The following is a 23996-nucleotide window of genomic DNA, read 5'->3' as shown; positions in this document are numbered from 1 at the left end:
ACATGACCTTTACAAATCCTCAAACCCATACACCTGAATAGCTCCTGCTGCTTTCCCCCACCCCATATGGGAGCTGTTCCAGCTCACACCCTCAAGGCCAGGGCCACTGCACCTCCCGTTTTAGCCCTCAAGCTTCAGGCTACCCTTTTTGCTTTTTTGACCCAGCTTTCTCCAAGGCCTGAGATTCAAAAGACCAGACTCAAAAGGGCTCTTGTTTTATTAACATCTCCCTGTCGCATAGCTGCGTATGTTAATATAGCCACGAAAATTTGTATTGGCTTGTGTTCCCAGAAACCAGGCAAGAACTCTGACAGGAATTTAATGTGCTCCACCTTCTTCGTAGATTCCTTTTCTGTTGGACTGCTTCAGGACTAGAGCAGGGAGGGGTCTGGACACTGCAGGGAGTGGGTAGGGCTGCAGGGTGGTGGATCTGGGGTGGGGGCGTGCCGGAGGGTCTCTAGATCTTCCTTTACAAATATGGAGCAAAAGAATTAAGAATGACGCCTAGGCCTTCCTCTTGGATTCCTGCATCACTTTCTGTTTCTGGTGTAAATGACTACAGATGTTACCTAATCGGTAACACATATTTGGGGCACAAACGGAGAGGCCGCTGGTAAATACGATTTGATGATGACGACTCTGAGAAGAAGCTTTATTTTCCGAGGGATCCAGTTGCAGTGTGGTTGCAATTATTTGAGTAACCAGTCAATCTGCTCAATTTTTCACTCATAGGACAAGTTTTCCTGGTGGATAGAAGGTATGTACCTTGCACCATTCTAGGTTTTCGAGGTTCCTCCCAGCAGCCCTTTTGGCTATATGTTAACACAGTTATAGTCTTGTGAGGGAGAGCTTAATCATTATTTTCCTTAAAGAGATATCAAAAGCATTCTCATTCCACAGTGGTTTTTCTTCTCATCACCATATTAACCTTTCACCTTTAACATATTCATGTCAAAGAAGGGGAATATTTGCATGCATAATTAAATCGCATGGATATGGTGCCCATCTGGGTACATGCTGGTCTCATAGACCTACCCCTAGAGAAGGGAATCCTCATTGCTAAGTAGCTTATCTGCTGCCAAGTGACTGGGTCACCCACTGGGCAAGGGCTCTACTGCGTGGTGGGGCAATGGCTACTCAATGCATCTGTGCACCGCACTGGAAGATGCATATAGTCTGGGAGTGATGGACACTTTCCATTGGGCAGGGGAGTGTCCATATTAGCCCAAGAATGGAAATTTTCACAAAGAGAATTATTTTTCTCTTATGGCTTTTAGGATTCTTACAGAAAGACAAATGATTTAAAAGTGTTTCCCTTTTATCAAGCTGTAATGGCCTGTGGTATTCTTTCTGAAGGGATCTTTGTCTTCCCTTCTAATAATTCTTCTCTTTACTCCACCCATGTATGTATTTTTCCCATTTTAAGCCATCCTGAGTTTGTGCTGTGAGGTGATTTACTTCCTTTTTTCTAACTACGGGATAGCAGCTGGATTCAAGCACATTTCCTGGTTTCCTGTGGCTTGCCATATGCTTGTATCACTTATCTCCACAGCTGGAGAGAGAAGGGAAGGTTATAGAATTTATGCACGACCCATCACATTTTATCTTAGATACAAAATCAGATGGCGTGGGTCACTGTTTAAAGAATAAATTATGAACTTGTTTCTTTACTTCCTACTACTACCATCCTTTTCCCCATAAACCCACCCTTGCCCTAAACGTATGTACACACTTCCCCTGTTTTTGCTACCAGAAATTCTTCCTCCTATTTTGAGGTAGAGGGCATTTATGAGGACAGCCTTACAGAGCTCCCTGTGGTCCACATGCATGTTGCCAAAGGTGCATTAATAGCCCCTCCCCTCAAGAGGGAAAGAGGCCCTCAACAGAACCAAGGATTACTGAGAACAAGAGGTGAAATTGCACTGATTTGTGGACCCGATTATATGAGTGGGATCTCTTGCCTCTGCACATTCAAATATTGGTAAGAACCTTCACTTGGAAATCAGCCATGTTTATTTAGCCATCATATTGGGTAATATGTAAGTAATACTTTTTTAGAACTTTTTTTCCGAAGAGCTGTGAAGAAGAAAGAAGAAAGCTGGGGACTAGGAAGATAGTTTCATCAGGACAGAATTACACGTTTAATCAGGACAAATCTTTTCAATTACTTCTGCTAGACCCCACTACATTTTGCACCCTGTTTATCCTATCATACTGCTTAAAATATTTTCTTCCAAAACATTGTTCATACTAGAAAGCTCTTCCTGCCTGACGTTCAGCTCTCCCGGAGACACCCAGGGCTGAGGTATCAATCCTGTGTGTAACTGTGAGTGTTCAGTGACTAGGGCCTCACTGTCCAGTGTAAGGGTTGCATCCTCTTCCCCCTGCCATCTGGTTGGCTGTTCCTGGCTCTTCAGCACCTGCTCTAGAGAGGACGGGAGAACCAGAGAGAGGAAGGGAAATTAAAATGAGTCGCTTACACTACTTGTAAGTAGCTTTGATTTAAAAAGCATGTGGAAAAGAAGGTTGAAACACAGCCAAAGTACATCAGGGGAATATCCATGCACTCTGTATCTCCAGAAACTATGGAGAAGTGAGAGCCCGGAGGGAACATTATCTACCAGCAGGAGGTCCCACCCCACAGTCCAACGACTCCCGCAGTCATGGGACTAGGGAGGGTACCCTATCAAAAACAGGGACTCACTTATTATTGGCTGTTGTGAAGATTTCTTGGGGGTTTAAATGAACCCTATATTTCTCATGCTATCTTTCCATTTCTTCTTTGTGACCTCCTTCCTTTTTGTTTTATTTCACTTATTCTTTCATTCAGCAGATATTTATTGAGCTGCTACCATTTTCCAAGCCCTGTTTGGGCACTAAGGATACAAAAGTGAATGAAGACCTCACCTGCATGGAGCCTACATTCCCTTCCCACCCCATCTGTTGCTACCATATCTTACTCCTGGTATTTCCTGGGTTCTGGTCTCTGTTATTATCTGACTCTCCACTCTCTGCATGTTTATCAGCCCTTCCCTGCTTGCTGGGAACATTGACCAACAGGAGTGAAGTAGTCACGGCTTCTCAGCAGCAATATCCTTGCAACAGATTCATTATTATTTATATTAGCAATATTTGTAGATTAATATTACTAGTATCTACTAGTGTTATATACTAGTGCATATTAGTAATATGTAGCACCACATAAGAAAAGCATGTTAAACTTGTCTGCATATACTGAACCCCTTTGACCCTCTGGACGTGGAAAGTACTTAAAAAATTGACAAACTCTCAGCTATTAAAATAAAACTTCTTTTGCTCCTTTCCCTCCTTGGGCATTAAGGAATCCCTCTGTGCATAAAGCAATGGCCAACCCATCAATTGACAGAGATGGCCTTTGCTTTTTGGTAATTTTTTATGGTAACAGGGATTCTACTGAATCTTTCAGGAGTTGTTTATTTTTTCATCATTTATCTTTTCTTTTCTTTTTTTTTTTTTTTTTTTTGAGACAGGGTCTCTCTCTGTCACCCAGGCTGGAGTGTAGTGGCACGATTACAACTCACTACAGCCACAAACTCCTGGCCTCAAGCTATCCTCCCACCTCAGCCTCCCAAGTAGCGGGGACTACAGGCATGTGCCACCAAGCCCAGCTAATTTTTTGATTTTTATCTTTTGTAGAGACTGGATCTCGCTATGTTACCCAGGCTGTTCTTGAACTCCTAACCTCAAGCAGTCCTCCCACTTTGCCCTTCCAAAGCACTGGGATTACAGGTGTGAGCTACTGTGCCGGGCCAGAATTTGTATATTTTAGATTTTTATGTTTTAGAGGGGATTTCTAGACTGATTTTAATGTACCGTCTCATTTTGAAAAACATCTTTATTAAAAGTGGTCCTCCTGCCTCAGCCTCCCAAAGGGCTGGGATTATAGGCATGTACCATTGCCAGGAATCCTGTTTAGAACCCGCATGCACACACACACACATGCACACACACACTCTCACGCATGCACACACACCAGCACTCTGGTTCATGGAAGGATATATAAAGGCCTATTATTCACAACGGATAAGGATGGACAGGGCTTAGATTTATTAAATGGCAAAGGATAATAATGTTAAATAGCTTTAAGGTTAGATCAGATACTTTAATTGACCCTTTCCATTTTTTTCTTTTTTCTGCCTTTTTAATATGAGACAAGAAAAGTATATTCTGGACATTAGATGAAAAATAGGTTAATTTTTTTTAAATGAGATCATTCGGAATGTTACCAAATGGCATATATACAGTTCAAATGCACCTCTTTAGCTAATTTCTAGTGAAATTATTAAATGAAAAGAAAACAAGATGATTGGGAGAGGTTCTACATTTAACACCAGGACACTCAAAGTTCAACAGCTAATGACTGAGCCACCCCACATCATCTGCTGGGCTGCCAAAGCTAATCTCTCTGAGCTCCCAGCAACTGAAGGATTTTAATTTTGATTTTGATTTGGACAAAAGTGAAACTGAGTGCAGAATTTGTTATGTTTGAGGGACGTATTCTGATATCTGGTCACCAGAATCAAGTTGAAAACTCATACTGCAGGTGTGGGCATACTGTTGTGGCCAGTCTGAAAACATATGCAGATATCCAACTGAGGTAGCTCAGTCGAGGACCTGTTGCATTGATAACTGGTGTAGAGGACACAAGACTAATTTAAAAATCTATGTAAGAGTAAAGCAACAAGCGTTTTGATCTTGTGGAAAATGATATGTTTCATGTACCCCAGAAAGAAATTCCAAGTCTCACTAACTCGTTTTTACCTGTAAAGTTTGAGCTCAGCATTTTTAAGACATGTTTGTTCTTTGCAAGTTCAAAACAGTTAGCAAAATAGAATACCTGGTGCTTCTCAGGTGTTTTTCTAAAATTGACTCTAAGTTGATCCCCTGCTCACCTCTGTCCACTTAATTATGAATTCTAATTTGCATAGCTAATTCTAAAGACATTTGTTAACTTTCCTTCCTAAATTTCCAGGTATTATACTGATATAGAGGGAAAACGTTGGTTACTTTATGATTTTGATGATAAAATTCAAGACATCAATTCTGATAAAATACCTTTGAAATTGTTTTAGTAATAAAAAGAGTGTGTGTGTGTGTGTGTGTGTGTGTGTGCATGAGAGAGAAAGAAGGAGGAGGCATACAGAAAATCCTAGTTCTATCATTTTAAACAAAATTCTTCTAATGTTTAGGCTACTGTAAAGATTGGTGTCACCACCAGAAAAGAGTATTTAATTCAATTAATTAATGAATTAATTAAAGAATTAATTTGACACAGATTTTTTTATCATCTTCATCATAGACATTGGCTTGGTCTCGTGGTTTGCACAGTTTTCCCTGCACTATTCTGAGTGAAATGTGTGGTGTGTGTGTGTGTGTGTGTACTGGAGGTCATTGTATGGTTTTCTGTTGAAAGCTACCATTCTTGAAGTTTCTTATATATTGAGGATAACTAAAGGAAAATGTGCCCACTACTGTTTTCTTTTATGGAGAAAGAGTCCCCTCTTTTTCTCCAGGAACAGATGGCCAGTTTGTTGAGGAGGGAGAGCAGGCCTGGGAGCAGGGCTTGCATCGCCTCTCTCTGGGGTGTGGCAGCACCCATGGGCAAGCCCCAGTATTGGAGTTCACTCCTCAGAGCAGGAATGGGGAGCTTTTCCCCACCAAGGGCCACACTGCAGAGAAAAATGAATTTTAATATATAACTTCCCATGGAGAAAAAGCATATAATAAGCCGGTCCTTTATAGAACATAAAACTTGTCTTGGCCAGGGGCACGGTGGCTCACACCTGTTATCCCAGCACTTTGGGGTACCGAGAAGGCAGATCACTTGAGGTCAGGAGTTTGAGACCAGCCTGACCAACATGGAGAAACCCTGTCTCTACTAAAAATACAAAAAATTAGCCGTGCATGGTGGCACATGCCTATAACCCCAGCTACTCGGGAGCCTAAGGGAAGAGAATTGCTTGAACCAGGGAAGTGGAGATTGTAGTGAGCCAAGGTTGCACCATTGTACTCCAGCCTGGGCAACAAGAGAGAAATTCTGTCTCAAAAAAAAAAAAAAAAAAAAAACTTGTCTCAATCGACTTGTGATTCTGTTCTGTGATACAGAGGGAGACACAGTGTAGGGTAAAAAAGCCAAAAGAGAGAATAACATTCAGCATCTAAGCACTGGGTTCTTAATTCTCATAACAAGGATGGAGATACAAGGTATCTCCATTGCACTGGGTACCTAGCTCTAGTCATAGGGTGAGGGGATGGCTTCAGGGCCTGAGGCTGCTTCACTTCCACATTGCTTCTCTGTAAGAAAGAGAAGCCAAACATGTAATTTCAGACTTCTGTGGAATAAACATTTCCTTTTCTTCTCCATCCTTGGCCTCCACTCCAGAAGATCTGGGGCTTAACCATTCTCTGAGCAACCAAGAAAACCCAGCCCAATTCTTCATTCCATTGTGGTTTTGGAAGGGCAAAAAGAGAAGGCAAAGGGAGCAGGCATCTTGCCTTTCTCAGACGCCAGCGGATGCCAGGCCCAAGATAAAGATGTTACCATGGGATCTCATTTCTGGGTCCTGATCATTTGTTTGACTTCATTGGTCCTTTTGGTCTGCACTCTTGTTCACAAAGTTTTAAGTAATGATCAATCCTAAGACCTGCAGGAATCAAATTTCATATGTGGAAGGTGTTTGCCCATCCAAGACCTTTGTATCTTTGAGGCTCATAAGTCGGAGATGAAAGATTTTTGATTTATCCCATTGAAAAACCTATCACTGTAGAAAGTGAATAGTGTCAGCATGGCATAGTTGGCAGTGCTTTTAGAGGCTCTTTTAAGCTTCTTGTTCTACAATACTAGTTCCAAATCATGATAGCATGTAGTCGAGAGGGAATGACCAATTGATATTGTTTATATCAGTGCCTTTTCCAGTGTTCCATCCTTTCATATTTTGTTGTAATCTGTATAATGTATGAGTGTTTGCAGCAGATTGAGGGCCCAGGAAGGGAGGATGACATTACACACCCCCGTGTGCCACACCTCATGTGATGCATGGAGCAAACATAGCATTAAACTTGCTCAGTGCGCCATGCCCTGTGCTGTCTTGGGGATATCCGAAAGATGAACAAGAACTAAGTACTCCCCTGAAATCTCAGTGCAGAGGGGAAATGAATCTGTACAAAATAATTGCTGTGTAAGACATCACAATATTTATAAGGTACAAACACTCTAGATATAGAAAAGACAAGGGAGAGAGTGCCACTCGAGGAAGATACAGGAAGGCTGCTCACAGAGGGGACATCCGAATAAGGTTTTGAAGTTTGAATAGGGTTTTATCAGTATATTTGGGAAGGAAAGAGCACATAACAAAAGATAAGGCAAGAAGCAGCATGCTCTGTTCAAGCAACTGGAATATTTCAGTATTGCAGGAGCACAACGTCACATGGAGGAGTGCTCAGAGATGAGGTAGGGAGGGTGGGGCTGAGACTTTCTGTGGGACAGAGTAGGAATCGTTGTGCAGGTGGAGGAACCCAAGGGCAAGAAGACAGAGCGCAGGAAGCTCACGTGGCACCCGCAGAGCCTCCTGCTTCTCTCCTGGCTTCTATGCCACCACACCAGGTGGGACTATTCCCTCTCTATCTCTTCCTTGCTCTTTTCTTCCTCCTCCTCTTAAGGGTAGGTAATAACAGTTCCACCCCATCCACTGCCCTCTGCTCGCTCTCTTTTGCAGACCTCACTCTGTCCCATGAATTCAAATGACTTCCCATCTCCGTGTCACAAATGTCCTTCCCTTCCCATCTGTAAGCCATCGCAACCTCCACTTCCTGTGGGAAACTTGAATACTTAGGCAAAACAGAACTTCTTCTCCTGAATTTCTCCTCGGCCCAACTTTGCTAGTTTCCTTACTCCTAGTAAGAAAGACTTCCAAACTCCTAGTTTAGAAGATAAAAAATATTATCTTCCAAACCTTAGAGACTTATAATTCATAGGATTTTGTTTTCATCTCACCTCCCTCTCATCCAGTTCCTGTATAAGTTTCATCCATAATTTCACATTTGTTTCTTCATTTTTTTTTAATTGAGACACTTTTTTTTAATTGGGACTTTTTTTTTTTAATTGCTCTGTTGCCTAGGCTGGAGTGTAATGGTGCAATCAGGGCTCACTGCAGCCTTGACCTTCCAGGCTCAGATGATCCTCCCACCTCACCTTCCCAAATAGCTGGGACTACAGGCATGTGCCACCACACTTAGCTAATTTTGTACCTTCTTATGATACAGGGTTTTGCCATGTTGCCCAGGCTGGTCTCCAAACTCCTGGGTTCATGCAATCCATACACCTCAGCCTCCTGAAGTACTGGGATTACAGACCCAGCCTGTCTTTTCATTCTTAATTCAGACTACAGTCAGCCACCAAGTCCTTCCCATTCAACCTCTGAAATATCTTGTAGTTTTTTTTGTTTTTTGTGGGTTATTTGTTTGTTTGTTTGTTTGTTTTGAGACAGAGTCTCCTTCTATTGCCCAGGCTGGAGTGAAGTAACACAATCATTGCTCCTTGCAGCCTTGAACTCCCTGGCTCAATAGATTCTCCCACCTCAGCTTCCTGAGTGGCTGAGACTATAGGCACACCACCACACCAGCAGCAACAATATATAGACCACCTGGAATAAAATGACTATTTGTCTTATTATTTTGGAAGAGATTCTAAAAGGATTCACATTGTGTGTGTACAGGAAAGAGTAAAATCCTATATGTGTAGACATGTCCCTGGGTATGGGAGACAAAGCTAAGAGATAGTAGCAATGATTAATTCAACCATTGTTATGTTAGAACACCCCAGGCAAAAAGAAGAGAGCTGGCCTGGGGACCAAGTGAGGCATGTAACAGAAACCAGTGTTGCCAGGTCAGCCTGTCCAGGAACCTGGCTGAGATGGCGATTGATACTAGGCGTAGGCTAGAAACGAAAGGAGCTTTTTCTTTCTTCTTTGTCTTCTGTGGTGATTGAACTTTTTTTGGAGCAAAAACTAGAATGCGGCAAAAACTTTAGAGCCGTGGTTTTCAACCAGGGTGGTTTTGCCTTTCCTTTCCCCAAGAAAATTTGGCAACATCTGCAGTCATGTTTGGTTGTTAAAACTAGAGGATGGAGCCCCGTATGGTGGCTTGTGCAGGTAGCCCCAGCTTCTCAGGAGGCCGAAGCAGGAGGTTGCTTGAGGCCAGGAATTTGAGACTGCAGTGTGCTGTGAACACACCTGTGAATAGCTGCTGCACTCCAGCCTGGGCAACGTAGTGAGACCTCCATCTCTTACCAAAAAAAAAAAAAAAAAGCTAGAGGATAATGCTACTGGTATCTACTGGGTAGAGAGACCAAGGATGTTGCTAAACATCCTACAATGCACAATATAGTCCCCCACAACAAAGATTATCCAGCCCCAAATGTCAGTAGTACCAAGGTTGAGAAATCCTGCTTGAAAAGAAAAGCCAAGAAAACACTTGGCAATAATGCTATTGCATGGAAGAGAAAGGACTATGATATTTACTGTATTATTTGTCCATTGTTTCACTTGCCCATTGAGATGTTAGTCTGAAAACTCCTCTCCCTGAGTCTGGAATCTGTCAAGTAAATTAAGAAGGTCAAAGGCTTTTTATCAGTGATCAGTGTTTTGTGCATTCTTGAAAGGGCAAGGGTTGTCATAAGAAAGAGCAGAGAGCACTTCATGTAAATCATACTTGATGTGATCCCAGGAAGGTTTTAAAAACTAATTTCATTAAATTTAGTGGTACAAATAGCCAGGTGATTTTTTTATTCCATGGTCAAAACTAGGGAAATGAGGCAGGGTGGTATGAGGTGTGAGGAGAAGATAAATAACAGAGCTTCTTTCTGGCTTTGCTTTTTATAGTGTCAAGATTTTTTTAAACTAAGTGAATCCCTTTGTATTTGTCCTAGTATTATTTTGTGTTTGTCCCCAGGCCTTAGAATGACTTCCCAGTGCAAGATTCAGAGGCATCATTATGTACCTATGACACTGACCCCACTGTTTATTTTCCAAATATTAGGTACTTTCGGGAAGCATGATGAGGGAAGATGTGTTGTGACTGCCCATGAGGGTGGCTGATCTGGCTGGAGGTCAGGTTGGCTGTGAGGTCACCAGATCCCTAAGGGGCTTGAGGGAGGAAGATCAGTTCTCTGGGAAGAATCAGATGGATTGGAAGTAAAGGCAGAGAAGCTAAGCGTGTATCTTGGGCAGCTTTCTTCTTTTAAAAAAATTTAAAATTTTTTTTTTTATCATGACTGACTGAATCAGTGAACTTGATTTTTATGAGCTGCTTTGCAGACATACAGAGAAAAAACAGCTTGGCAGGAGTAGGGAAAGGGGGGAGGGATCTAAAGTAAATACCACACTTGCCTGCAGTTTAGTTGTTGACAAAAAACAAACAGTTTTCCCTGAGAAGCATGTGTAATATGTCAGGAAGAAAAAGTGCAATTAACACTCTTCTTACATAAGATCTTATTGATAGCACTGTATTAATTTTAATCATTTAGGTTAAAATGCTCTTCTTTTTTTTTAACTGCTAGTCAATAAACTATATACATGTATTTGACGTTCACCCATGTCATACTTTCCAAGGAAAGCAGTTTTTTGACCCTCCCAGCTTCTAACAATGAGGTTTCCCTGATGACATCTCCTGACTGTCCCACAGATCAGCACTTCCCTTACACTGCTTCTTACTGTTTGTTTTATCTGTGTACCTGTGTACCTGTGTATCTGTCTATCTATCTATCTATCTATCTATCTATCTATCTATCTATCTATCTATCTATCTATCTAATCTATCTATCGTCTATCTATCTGAAGTTTCCTAGGTCTGCTGTAACAAGTTACCACAAAGTTGGAAGCTTGAAACAACAGATATTTATTCTCTCATGGTTCTGGAGGCTAGAAGTCTGAAATCAAAATGTTGGTCTGGCTGCACTCCTTCCAGAGGCGCTTGGGGAAAATCCTGGCTTGCCTCTTGCAGCTTCCAGTGCTGCAGGGACTCCTTGGTTTGTGGCTGCATCACTCCAGTCTCTGTCTGTTTTCGCACAGCCTTTTCCACTGTTTCTATGTCTTGTCCTCTTCTGTGTCTTATTAAGACACTTGTCATTGGATTTGGAACCCACCTAGATAATCCAGGATGATTTCATCTTGAGATTCTTGACTTAATCACATCTGCAAGGACCTTTTTTTTCCAAATAAAGTCACATTAGCATTCACAAGTTCCCGTGGTTATGATGTAGATGTTTCTTTTGGGGGACCACAATTCTACCCACTACTCTATCTGTCTGTCTATCATCTACCTGTTCAACTATCAAAATCCTCTTTGTTTCTTGTTTCCCAGTGTGCTGAGTACACACTAGTTCCTAATTATTATTATTAATTTGATGAAAGTGTGGCCTTGTTTTATAGTGACCCAAGTTATTTTCTGGGCTAATTGTCCCAACTTGTTTGAAAGATGTTTTATCACTAACTCTAAGCAATACATGGACATAGACACTCCACCCTTACAAAACAAATATGTGTTTTCAGACTAAAGACCCAACATCTAATAGCCACACCTAAATGACACACAGTAAATTGTACCATTATTATAACTTGTAAGATTGCTGTTTTTCTGGGTGTTGCTCCTTGGGCTGCAGTTAACTTCCTGTTGGTCTTCCATACACCTCCAGCAAGGTGCAAATGTCTCCGTTGAATTGACCCTATTTATCCTTGATTAATGTATGTGCCCTAGAAGAGAGAAAAGCAATTGGCCAGAGCTTTAAAAATAGGGGGAGAGGCCGGGCGCAGTGGCTCACGCCAGTAATCCCAGCACTTTGAGAGGCTGAGGCGGGCACATCACCTGAGGTCAGGAGTTTAAGACCAGCCTGGTCAACATGACGAAACCGCGTCTCTACTAAAAATACAAAAATTAGCCGGATATTGTGGCAGGTGCCTGTAGTCCCAGCTACTTGGGAGGCTGAGGCAGGAGAATCTCTTAAACCTGGGAGGTGGTGATTGCAGTGAGCCCACATCATACCATTGCACTCCAGCCTGGGCAACAAGAGTGAAACTACTTCTCAGAAAAAAAAAAAAAAAAAAAAAAAAATAGAGGGAGAAAACCATAATGTTAAGATGCTTGCTCTTATTTGATTCACTGAATTTAATACGTTATAAAGCAAGAACAGACATTTACCATGTCCTCTCTCAGTTCTGGAAACAGTGTGGTAGAGAGGAAGGGGCACATGTGGGTAGTGAGAGACCTTGGTCAAGAAACCTAGGCTCCAGCTTGCAGGCCAAGGCCTGGCCCTGCTGCCATCTCTGTGATCTCGAACAAGCCCCTGAGTCTCTCTGGGCTAAAAAAACTGAAGTCTCCTACCTTTTCAGGTATCAGATGATTGAGCCAATGGTTTTCAAACTATGGTCCAGTGTGCCGCGCACACTCACTTTTCTCTTCCCTGCCACAATCTTCATGGTTTTCTCTGTGATTAGAAACTGGGTGTAGCTTGGAATTAAGAAATGGTGGTATTTTTGTTTCTCTTCATTCACCTACTTGCAGCGGAAAGCTACAAGGAAACACAGATGGTGAAGATTAAAGAGGAACCCATGGAGGTTGACATCCAGGACTCCCATGTCTCAATATCACCCAGCCGGAATGTTGGCTACAGCACTTTAATTGGGCGAGAGAAAACCGAACCCTTACAGAAGATGCCAGAGGGCAGAGTACCCCCAGAGAGAAACCTCTTCAGTCAGGATATCTCTGTGAAGATGGCTTCCGAGCTCCTCTTTCAACTGTCAGGTATGTTTATGGACAGGAAAATGTCAATAATTGGAAATCATTGAAGGAAAACCCTTCTAACACAGTTTTTTTAAAAAAAACAACCTGAATTATAGGATTTTTTTAGACAGAAATCAATTTTGTTGCTTTAACACGCATACTGCCACCCAAACTAACAGTTAATAAAGTGTTGCCAAGTAGAATTCCTGCCAAACTTTCCTTAATAAATAGTTAAGAATCACTTGAAATTAAAACTCTATTCAATTCTGCGCAAATGATTCCTGTTGACTGGGCTAAACACCTCACCTCTAATTTTGCTTAGGCAGTTGATCTGATTAACAGCCTTTTTTTTTAGTGTGCAAAAGATAAATTTCAATTTATTCCAACAGTGACTGAATAACTATGACTTCCAAATCAGTGTGGTCTGAATTAATGAGGTTTTATTGTATCTTGCCAAAACAAAAACAAAACGAAGGGAAAAGCAAAAGATGAAGGTATGAGGACTATTTCCAGCTATAGCTTTAGCAGAACAGTTTCTGTAAACCAACTTTTTGTACTGCACATACTTAGAATTGAAAAGTGCAGTAATTACCAGCTCAGTGAGGTGTCTGGATGAAATAGTTAAGGATCCCAGTACCTAAGTTTTTCCTTTTGTCATCTCTTTCAAGCCACATACCATTTGTCCCTAACAAATTTAATATGCTTCTATTTTTTTGCACATGATTGGGGTTGATGGTATATACACATATAAGATTCGGATAGAAATACATACAAATACCTTGTCCAAAGTCAAGCACTGGCCTACGGTATTAAAGTGTATGCATCAATAAAGTCTGTTACTAATGTTCAACAAACTCTGTTTTCTTATGGATAACACATTTAGAGCATCCATTTAATTCTCTCTTAAGGAAGATACCAGGAAAGAGAAAAAAGCTAAAATCCATCTGTCACCATAATAGTTCACCTTCTCATTGACCTGGCAACACAGCCCATAGCTGTGTAATTATCAGATGGTGCTGAAAATGGTGGCCTCCAGGTCCTCAAACAGGGATGGTATTTGTGCAGATCTCTGCAGTAGCCGAAATCACTAATTCTGTAAACTTAATAGGACACACAGATCTTTGCAAGCTCCAAAACAGACTACTTTTATTTATTTATTTTTTGAAGGATGAAGCTTATCTAAAAACAATATAACTTTAATAATGATTGAGGAGTTAAAATTTGCAAAAGCGTGACCTGCGTGGTTCTTTTCAGAAAGTCTGTCTCTAAACCGTATGTTGTCACAGTCTCCTATCAGCTAAAAAGTTTGGGTCTGAGAGTTCTCACCCTGGCGCTGTCACTGCTTGGGTGACCTCAGACAAGTCATTTAGCCCCGATTTCCTGCTCTCTGAAAGAATACTGGCTGTGAATCCAAATTCACGCTTGTTGTCATTGTTGAGTGGACAGAAAGGAATTGTCCATGCACACATGCATGCAGTGGCTTCAGACTAGCAGTACAAAGTGTGAGACAGGTGTTGCAAATCTTCGTTTAAATTTTTCCAAAAATCCACAAGATTAAGAGTTTTTTACTTGCCCTGCTGTTTAAATCTGAAACTCTTACGGAGTTGGCCAGGTTTTTTCTAGATATTAAAAGAAGCCATTGACAGCTGTGACCGTCAGTGTAGGGTCCTCACATTTGAACTGCATTGGGAAGGCCAGAGTTCAACTTTTGTGTTCTTGAAAGCTCATTAAATAATTTCTGACAGCTGATAGATGTAGACCTCAAGCCACAGTAAGGGAGGGTCTACCTCTTCTTGTCTAAATATTTTTTTGTCCCTTGTGACATTTATCAGAATAAGCACTGAATGACTGCAGCACGAAGAGGTCTTAGGCAGTTTTTATATCCCCTCTCACAAAGGGGCCTCACAATACAGAATGCTTAAAGGTTGTCATCAAAGTCAGAGGCGGAACAGTTGCAACAATTGCAGTTTTCATGCTGAATCAGAGGAAAGCAGAAATTTTCAGCTGGGGAAAGATACAGTGGAAATAACTGTCTCTGCCCATAACTCTATGTGTGTGCGCGTGTGTATGTGTACATATATATTTACCAAGGCCTCATTCAAATCAGGCCACATACTTGATATTTGATATTTGTTACTGTTTCCCTTTGATTGGTTTTTCTTTTTTTCTTTTTTTTCTTTTGGAGACAGAGTCACACTCTGTCACCCAGGCTGGAGTGCAGTGGTGCAGTCTTGGCTCACTACAACCTCCACCTCCTAGGTTCAAGCAGTTCTCCTGCCTCCGCCTCCCAAGTAGCTGGGACTACAGGCACGTGCCATCACGCCCTGCTAATTTTTGTATTTTTAGTAGAGACGGGCTTTCACCATGTTGGCCAGGCTGGTCTTGAACTCCTGACCTCAAGTGATCCACCTGCCTCGGCCTCCCAAAGTGCTGGGATTACAGATGTGAGCCACAGCACCTGGCCTGAGTGATGGTTGTTTTTTGTTGTTGTTGTTGTGTTGTTTTTTTTTTTTTTGAGACAGAGTCTTGCTCTGTTGCCCAGGCTGGAGTGCAGTGGCACAATCTCAGCTGGCTGCAAGCTCCGCCTCCCGGGTTCACGCCATTCTCCTGCCTCAGCCTCCCTAGTAGCTGGGACTACAGGTGCCCACCACCATGCCTGGCTAATTTTTTGTATTTTTAGTAGAGACAGGGTTTCACTGTGTTAGCCAGGATAGTGTCAATCTCCTGACCTCCTAATCTGCCCGCCTCGGCCTCCCAAAGTGCTGGGATTACAGGCGTGAGTCACTGGATACTATCGACGTGCTTAGGATGATTGTCTTTTCCAGTAAGATGGGGAGGATCTGGATATTTAAAAAAGAAATCAAAAGAAAACCACAAAGGTAAAAGAGAGATGTTGAGGGTTTTTCTGCTTAAGGCTAAAAGATGCAAGTTGAGTGAGAACAACCTAAGAGGTGTATGTTTCATTCTTTCTCCTTACAGAAAAAGTGAGCAAAGAGCACAATCATATAAAAGAAAACACCATCCGGACCACCACCAGGTAGGCGACTTTGTGTGGGTTCCTCCAGAACACCCCGTGTGGGCCACCAGCCCGTACTACATGTTGAATGTTGCTCCCCAAACCTCTTTCTCCCACTGGGTTCAAAGGAGTCACACCCTTTACCACCATGTTCCACCAGAATTTCTCAGTTGGTAGAAACAATACAGAAGTAAAGGAGGAAGACCATTAATAGGTACTAAACATCTAATAGGTGTCACTTTGCTGGGAAATTTTCCCTATGTTATTGTTTTGTATTCCTGACAATAATTTTATGAAGTAGATGTTATTATCATCCTCTCTGCAGAAGTCTCCTGGCCTGAGAGTTGAGCTGGGTGGCTCAGCTGGGACTGGGGGCTGGGTCTGTATCTCACGAAGGCCTCTTTCTGTCTTATTGCAACCCTGCTCCTGACTGCCTCCGTGACTATAGGCTGATAATTTGTCACCAAGGATATCCCAAATTTTTTTTTAACCTCCCAGCATTATTTGGAAGGCAAAGATTTTAAAGGCAGAAAAAAGATAATGCTTTTTAAAAATTGCAAGGAAATTTATATCATTCACCACTGTGGACAAGGGAGTTTTCCACTTGCCAAAGGCAGTCTGAGGAGGTTAGCCAATGTGGGCTGCCCACCATCCATCTGCCATTGTGAGAAGAGGAGGACCAGCCAGTGCTGCTGCTCCCATGGAGCCTTGAAGTCCACCCAAACCTGAAACGTTGTAGGTGAGAGCCAGCAGATGAAAACCCCACCACTGCAGAAAAGGAGCTCAGGGGAAATGCATTCTCCACCTTTGAAGGACCATTCTCCACTTTCAAACCTCCCTCCAATTTCTGAGTTAGCCCAAGATATGAGCTTTACAGGATGATCAAGAGCAATACACATTTTTAGGATGAATAATTAGGAAAAGTGGAAACTAGCTGGGAGCCACCAAGGAGTCTTTAAATCAAGGAACTTTGCTTTCCTGAGCAAACAGAGAAAGATTCTTCCTGATGGGAACAGTTGCTGGGTTTTCTGTTTCTAATTCTTGCAACAAAAGGTACATGATATTTTTCTTTTTGGTGTCTTATTAATCAACCTCAGAGCATCATCAGGCCTGTGGACAGTACTCATTTAAACTTTAACCTGAGGTTTTAAAAAAATATTCCATTAATTGGAGTTTAGGAATGTCAAATTTCAAAGAGCAATTAAAACAGAGCCAGCTTGCCTCACACTGGGTTTATTTTATTTATTTATTTATTTGAGACAGTCTCACTCTGTTTCCCAGGCTGGTGTGCAGTGGCTCAGTTTTGGCTCACTGCAGCCTCCACTTCGCAGGCTCAAGCCATTCTCCCACCTCAGCCTCCCGAGTAGCTGGAACTACAGGCATATGCCACCATCCTCTGCTAATTTTTGTATTTTTTGTAAAGATGGAGTTTCGCCATTTTGCCCAGGCTGGTCTCAAACTCCTGAGCTCAAGTGATCTGCCTGCCTCGGCCTTCCAAAGTGCTGGGATTATAGGGGTGAGCCACCGTGATCGGCTCACACTGGGTTTATATAGTATTAGGGAAAGGAACTTCGTTCTAATAGAACAGAATAGTGGTATGTATTAGTCTTGTGTCTGTATATAAGTATACAGATAGAAAATGAGACTAGGAAGATGGACTGCAGATTGTATTGGGAAATGGCTTTTGGGGGATGGAAATGCTATTTTGTATATTAAGTTTGATGCCCAAATAGGAGAAGTGAACTCCCATGGAGTCCATCCTGCCCCCTCCTACATCTAACCTTAAAGCTATTTAGTATATCTGCTTGTGTCTGTGGGTCTAAACATTGATGAAATTGGCCAGATTAGTAGACCTTGAAAGACAGCAGACTAAACATAAAAAAATGTTCATTTTAATTTGCTGCCATAGGATTCTTGAAGTGTTATAGGTTAAGTCCCCTAGAGATGGAGATTCTCATGGAAGTGCTTTATTGAGGGAATGCTCTCAGAGGAACCTGCAAGGAGGTGATGGGGGCAGAAGACGGAGGAAGGAGAAGGAAAAGGAGCTGAGGACAAGGATGTGGTTTTAGCTGGTTTCTAACTTCAGCTCCATTCCCCAGGAAGGTTCACTAGCTTCAAGTAATCCCCTGCAGGGGATGTATAACCTCCCATGTTAGGGGGTTCCAGTGGGGACAGCGGTTCTCACTTATAGTTATCAGACAACACTTACAGCAAACTCCAGGGTGGGTGCATTCATGCCAGAGGGAGGATCTGGGCAGGACCCCACTAGCATGATCTATGGAGGTTTCTGAGGGCTCTTTAAGATTACATAATATTTATACAACAAAAAGATGTGCTGCAAGACCATATTATTTTATGCTTTTCAGGTGTTCTCTGGGAAGAGGTAAGAGGATGCCCCAAGTTGGCCCCATACAAGGATTTTAATGTGCCTCAAGCCTAAACTGCCTTGTCTGGAGCTGAAGCATGATTATAGGATAGAAGAGAAAAAAAATTTTTTAACCATTTGGCAAAAATGATGCAATCCTTAAATTCTCCTCTTGCTGGGAGATTATGAGTAAGAGGAAATCCGAATTAGATCTTTTGCCCAAAGCAAAGGAAGAGGTTCTTCCTGTGAGCCCCCGGCATGATATGGTGTTTAGAAATCAGTGTTAAGGAATTCTTGGCTTATAGTTCTACAAAGTCCTCAGTCTGTTTTTTTTTTTTTTTTTTTCCTTTGAGTAGAGGCAGCTTGCTTGATTAGCCTATCCATAAATAGATCTCTTTTTTACCTCTCGCTTTATTACTTCAGGTGGAATAGAATAAAATTTTTATGCCAAAAAATCCTCTTTAACCTGAGTTAACTGATATCAGGAACAGAAAAAAAAATGCCAATTTTCTTTCTTCTTTCCTGACTCCTGTTTTAGAAGGAACTCTTACTTTGCAGGTACAAGATCGGTGTGTCGATTATGCTTTAAGGTGTGATTTGTGATACATTTCAAAAAGATTTACATCAAACCTCTGAATTTCTGTATCTTCAGATTTTTAAGTACTAATGGAGTGTTTATTTAGTAATCATATCTTCTGTGTTTGGTTTCCTAGAAGAAACTGATCATTCAGAAGGACGGTTCATGATTGGAATCAAGTTCAGAATTTTTCACACTTTGAGAGTAGCTAGGTATATTTAAGGTAGTTTCATTTGTAAAGGGCAGGCCTGGGATGGCGGCCTCAGCACAGCACTGAGATCAAGCCTTCCCTTGCCTTTCTCAAGCTGATGAATGCCTAAGCTCCTCCACTCTTTGCCATCTCCTGATCCTAGGGTCTGGATATCCAAGGACATGAGGTGGGGAGAAGAGACACAAAACTGAAGAAAGGAGCTGACTCTATCCCTGCCTTTTATACACCCACAGCTTCCCTCACAATTGTTTATCATTATTTATCTTGATGCTCATTTCAACCACAAGACTAAGGAAAAGTGTAGCAGCCCAAGAGGAAACACTCTGTAGCTTGGCGTTCCAATACGTGCTTGCCAGTGAGTCATGGGAGTGCTGATGCCCGTGTCCTGCACCAAGAGAACATGAAGTCCACGGATGTGTGCTGTTAACTCTCCGTCCCGTAAGGGTTGGTGACTGCACTTTCCTCATCATCAAATCCTCCCTCCTCACACCTGTCCAGTGGCAGCTCTGCCCCTTGTTGATACCCCTGTTATACGATAGGTAGATAAGGAGAGTGAAAATAATGGGAGACAGCATTCTTTCCTAGCGATTTTTTTAAAGGGGTTTAGGTGAAGCTAAAGGTTGAAACTAGTAACTACCAAGTTTCTGGATCACTGGATCTCTACCTCATTTTTAAAAACTCTTATAATGGAAAATTTCAAACATATGCAGAAGTATCTGTCATCCAATCCAACAATCATCAATTAATGATTTATGATGTTTTATCTATCTCCTTCCTCTACTTCCCCCTCCCTGTAGATTATTTTTGAAGCAAATCCCAGACATCATTTTAAGAACTGGTTTGAGAATGCCGTTTTTTTTTTTATCCTAAGAACTCAGCTGCTTAAATTAGGATAATCTTCCCAAAAGTAAAGGAGAAAAACAATCCACCAAGGCACACCATGTAGCCAGGCAGAAAAATCAATCTACTTAGCAGCTTGAATGATTGAATCATGTGGTCCTGCTCACCAGTGCCTTAACCTTGTCCTTCCACCCTTGTTTGTGTCCTCATCTGGGCACTTCCCATTGAATCAGTCCTTTAGATGCAACGTCACCGTAAATGCTAAAACAGCAGTCTTTTTCCTTGTTTAACCTCAGAGCCTAGAAAATTCAATCCAAGTGTAAAGAAGGTTGTGGGTCTCCTTTGAGATAGTGTGTGGACTGAGTGTTCTTAATGCCACTCTATCTGACAAATGAGATGAGGAGAGAGTCCCGGCCAGACCCATGAGAACAGAAGGACTGAACATTTCAGACTAATAAAATCCTGATTTTTCTATTTCCTTTCCCAGCACAAGCCTAGGTTCTGCAGGGAGCAGATAACTAGCTATTATGATCATTTGGTAGATGAAAATACATGAGGCATGATATCATAATCAGATCTCAGAGTTTAATGGAATAAAAAGAAGATCTACATCCTTTGACATGGACCATCACCCAGCCAGATGCTGGATAAGATCGAAATAGGAAAATGGAACCCTAGAGTAAGAATCAGATAGCTTCTGGCAGGTGAATTGGACATGCTCAATGTTGTGTAACACCATGAACTTCAAACAATGGCTGCCAAGAACCCTCTCTTGGTTATTTGTTCTCTCTTTTCCCCATTAATAATTCAGTGTCCATGGGGGTATAAGATTGCAGGCCTATAACAAATACTTTCTCACACCTGGCTTGCTTTGTTCCAAAAGCAAGGAAGAGTTTACCTGAATTGTTCTTTTCTCCATTACTAGACAAAAAACAGAAGTGGGAAAATCAGAGAAAGATAGACTCATATCATGCTGTGCAGACCAATATTTAATTTGCCCAATTTTCAGAATTTGAAATGCAGGCTATTTTTCTGTGATTTAGATAATGGCAAATAGTGTTTACTAAAAGACATATTCACTTGAAATCATCCAATGTAAAATTTTCCTTTGTGATGGTTCGGATGCGTGTCCTTAAATATTTATGATTCAGTAATTGAAATTGCACAAATTTGTAAAAGCATGATGTGCTACCTCAATTCGCACAATTTTCCCTTTTCAGTTCTTTGGAAGGAATAAAAGAATAATGCTATATTACCTTAAAAAGTAAAATATTACTTTTAGAGAACACTGAATTAGACAGAAGCAATTAAGGAAAGAAACCAGAAACAGAACAAATGAAATTGATATCTAGGGAGGTCTCCATATATTCTCTTTACCCTTTACATGTTGTGACTTTAAAATTAAATGCAATGAGCATTCTATTTCTAAAGAATGGAAATTGCTACTAATTTCATGGAGTCCCCTCAGTTAGGACATTCATTTCTTTTTGGTGAAGTCAAGGCTGTTTGGGGGCCTCATGGTGCCATTGTACATTTTAAAAAGACTCCCTCCCTTAGTACACTGCCATCTACTGGAATATGGTGACAATAAATCTGATGTCTGTGACGTTAATCATGCTCCTCTAGATATGGTGCTTTTGTGCAGTGCACAGCCTACACCACTATCTGCAGCTGCCCTGACACACATGCTGACTTGAGAGTCTTTTCATTGGCAATACATACTTTGCTACTTACCTTTGAGTTTCTATTTTTCAAAGAAATTAAAACTGATCCTTGAAAACAATGGAGATATGCACACACACACACACACACACACACACACACACAGCCTGAAATTACTTTGTGCATTGTTGCCATTTGGATTTGTTTTTCCTTCCCATTTCACCAAGCCCTTTCTCAGTGCTTTGTTCTATTCCTCTACTCCATTGTCCTATAGATATTTGCCCTCTGCCATTTTTCCTCCCTTCGTGACATCTATACTGAAATATTATATTGGAACAGTATGCTTCCAGAATGGTTCTGTGTTGTGTTACTCTTAAAAGGCAAATTTAAATCTCCTTTTCAGGATCTGAAGAGGGCTGTGCCTTTCTTTTCATTTCCCATGGACACTCCCATCTTTATTTCTACTGGCTTGCAATAGTATTCTCTCTTGTTTTTATAACTCCTAATAGTCAGGAATGAAGTGTAAATTGGTAAGTCTCTGTCAGTGGACATCCAGAGACTGTGTTCCCCTCTAGCTGCCTTTGGCAGGTTATGCAAGAATGATATAACCAAAAAGTATGTGAGGCTTAGGTGCTGTTCTTATCTGGAATTTTCTCTGAAGAGTGTCTTCATTATTGTTACTAGAAATATATCAAGTCTTTCAAGGGTTGACCTCTAAAGCAGCCCTCTTGCATGATGCGGTGGGCCAGGAGACCATCCACATTTCACTAGCATCATCTGTAACTTCCACATGACAGAGGCTTGCATCACTGCAGAGAAGACTAAGTTCATCCATTCTCAGCTCACCTCAGCAGAAAGCTCAATGTCTTTGTTTGTGTATAAAGTCAGATTCCTGCGGGAGATCCTCCACAAGCTGACATTTCGAGTATCCGGATGTGCAGGGTTCACTTCCTTGGTCTGCGGTTGGCTCTGGCTCCCCCGGTCTGGCCTCTCCACTGCAGCAGCCCTTGACAAGGCCTGGCATTGTGCTCCTTGTCCCGAGAAGTTTCCTGGCTCCGCAGTGCATGAATGCTAGAGCAGCAGCAACAGGAACCTTTTCCTTGAAAACTCAGTGTTAGGTTGTACATACTAGGTTGTAGTGTTAGGTTGTACATACGTAGGTTGGCGCACCTTTAAGACAATCTGAAATAGGAGGCATTAATGCTTTTCAAAGAAGAAAATACTAAACATGAAAAAATACGTATATGTTCCTAAGATGCTCTATTTTTCTTCTACAGTATTGCATACAACCTCTTCCTTCCATAGCTTTCAGACTTCTGAAACTGAAGCAGACTGATACTGAGGGTCATAACTGAGATGCAGTTGTTTCTGCTTGTGTCTTTTACAACTGTCCCTCAGAGCTTTTTCTTTAAAAGACCAAGTCTTTTCAAAAGTAAAAGATCCTAAACAGTAGAATTTAATAGTTGTTTTTAACTTTTAAAAGTAACTTATTTCCAGATAATATAGGAGCACATAAAGAAAACGTATTTTTAGTCCTACTACCTAGAGACAGCCACTGCTAAGTTGGTGGTGTGTATCCTTGCTGGATTTTTTTTCATTTATATATGTATAAATTCATATTTATAAGTATATATTTATATATGTATAACTGAGTCCTACTACATATACAGTTTTATAATCTTCTGTTTTCACCTAGCAATATATAAGATTGTCCATTTTTCCATGGACATTCTCAATGTTATTCTTTTAATGTTTGCATAGTATTCAGGTTTGCCTGTGTTACAATTTATTTAATCAGTCCCTTGTTATTGAATATCGAGGGTCCCCCCAAAAAACTTGTTAATATAAACAATGGTGGGATAAAATGACTCAAAACAGTATCACATTTTTCAGGCTATTGGTACGAATTGTCAAAATGACTTTTAAAAAGATTGAATCTGCAATTCTAACAGTTTTCATGAGAGACAGAGACAGAGGGAGACAGAGAATGTTTCAAAGGCCCGATCAACTCTGTGCTTATCATCAAAATTTTTTTAATGATTGGAGGGTGAAAAATTATATTTTCCATTTAAAGTCTTTGATTTATTGATTCCAGTGCTCTTAAGCATTTTGTTCATGGGGAGACATTTGTATTTGCTCGTGTGTGTGTGTGTGTGTGTGTGTATGGTTTTGTTTTTGTTTTTTGTTTTTTGTTTGTTTTTTTTTTTTTGAGACAAGGTCTTGCCCTGTCGCCCAGGCTGGAGTGCAGTGGCACAATCTCCACTCACTGCAGCCTCTACCTCCTGGGCTCAAGTGATCCTCCCACCTCAGCCTCTCATATAGCTGGGACTACAGGCATGCACCACCACGCTTGGCTAATTTTTGTATTTTTTTGTAGAGACAGGGTTTCTGCCATATTACCCAGGCTATTCTCGAATTCCTGGGCTCAAGTGATCCTCCTGCCTTGGTCTCCCATAGTTCTGGGATTATGGGAGTGAGCCATCACGCACAGTCTTGTATTTTCTTTTACTGC

General features: G+C 41.3%; 1 protein-coding gene across 7 annotated transcripts in view; it reads left to right on the top strand.

The window, feature by feature from the left end:
* Positions 1 to 23996, top strand: part of ZNF827 (zinc finger protein 827) — a 175630-nt gene that overhangs the window by 77685 nt on the left and 73949 nt on the right. For all 7 annotated transcript variants that reach the window (XM_030816201.1, XM_003257774.4, XM_030816202.1 and 4 more), the window contains 2 exons: positions 12595 to 12834; positions 15793 to 15850. In XM_030816201.1, coding sequence (XP_030672061.1) covers positions 12595 to 12834; positions 15793 to 15850 — 298 coding nt within the window. The remainder of the gene's footprint in view (positions 1 to 12594; positions 12835 to 15792; positions 15851 to 23996) is intronic.

Source organism: Nomascus leucogenys, chromosome 7b (assembly GCF_006542625.1).
Source record: "Nomascus leucogenys isolate Asia chromosome 7b, Asia_NLE_v1, whole genome shotgun sequence".
In the NCBI taxonomy this organism is placed as follows: domain Eukaryota; kingdom Metazoa; phylum Chordata; class Mammalia; order Primates; family Hylobatidae; genus Nomascus; species Nomascus leucogenys.
Note: the sequence above shows the minus strand (reverse complement) of the source record. Positions and strands in the feature narration are given on the sequence as shown.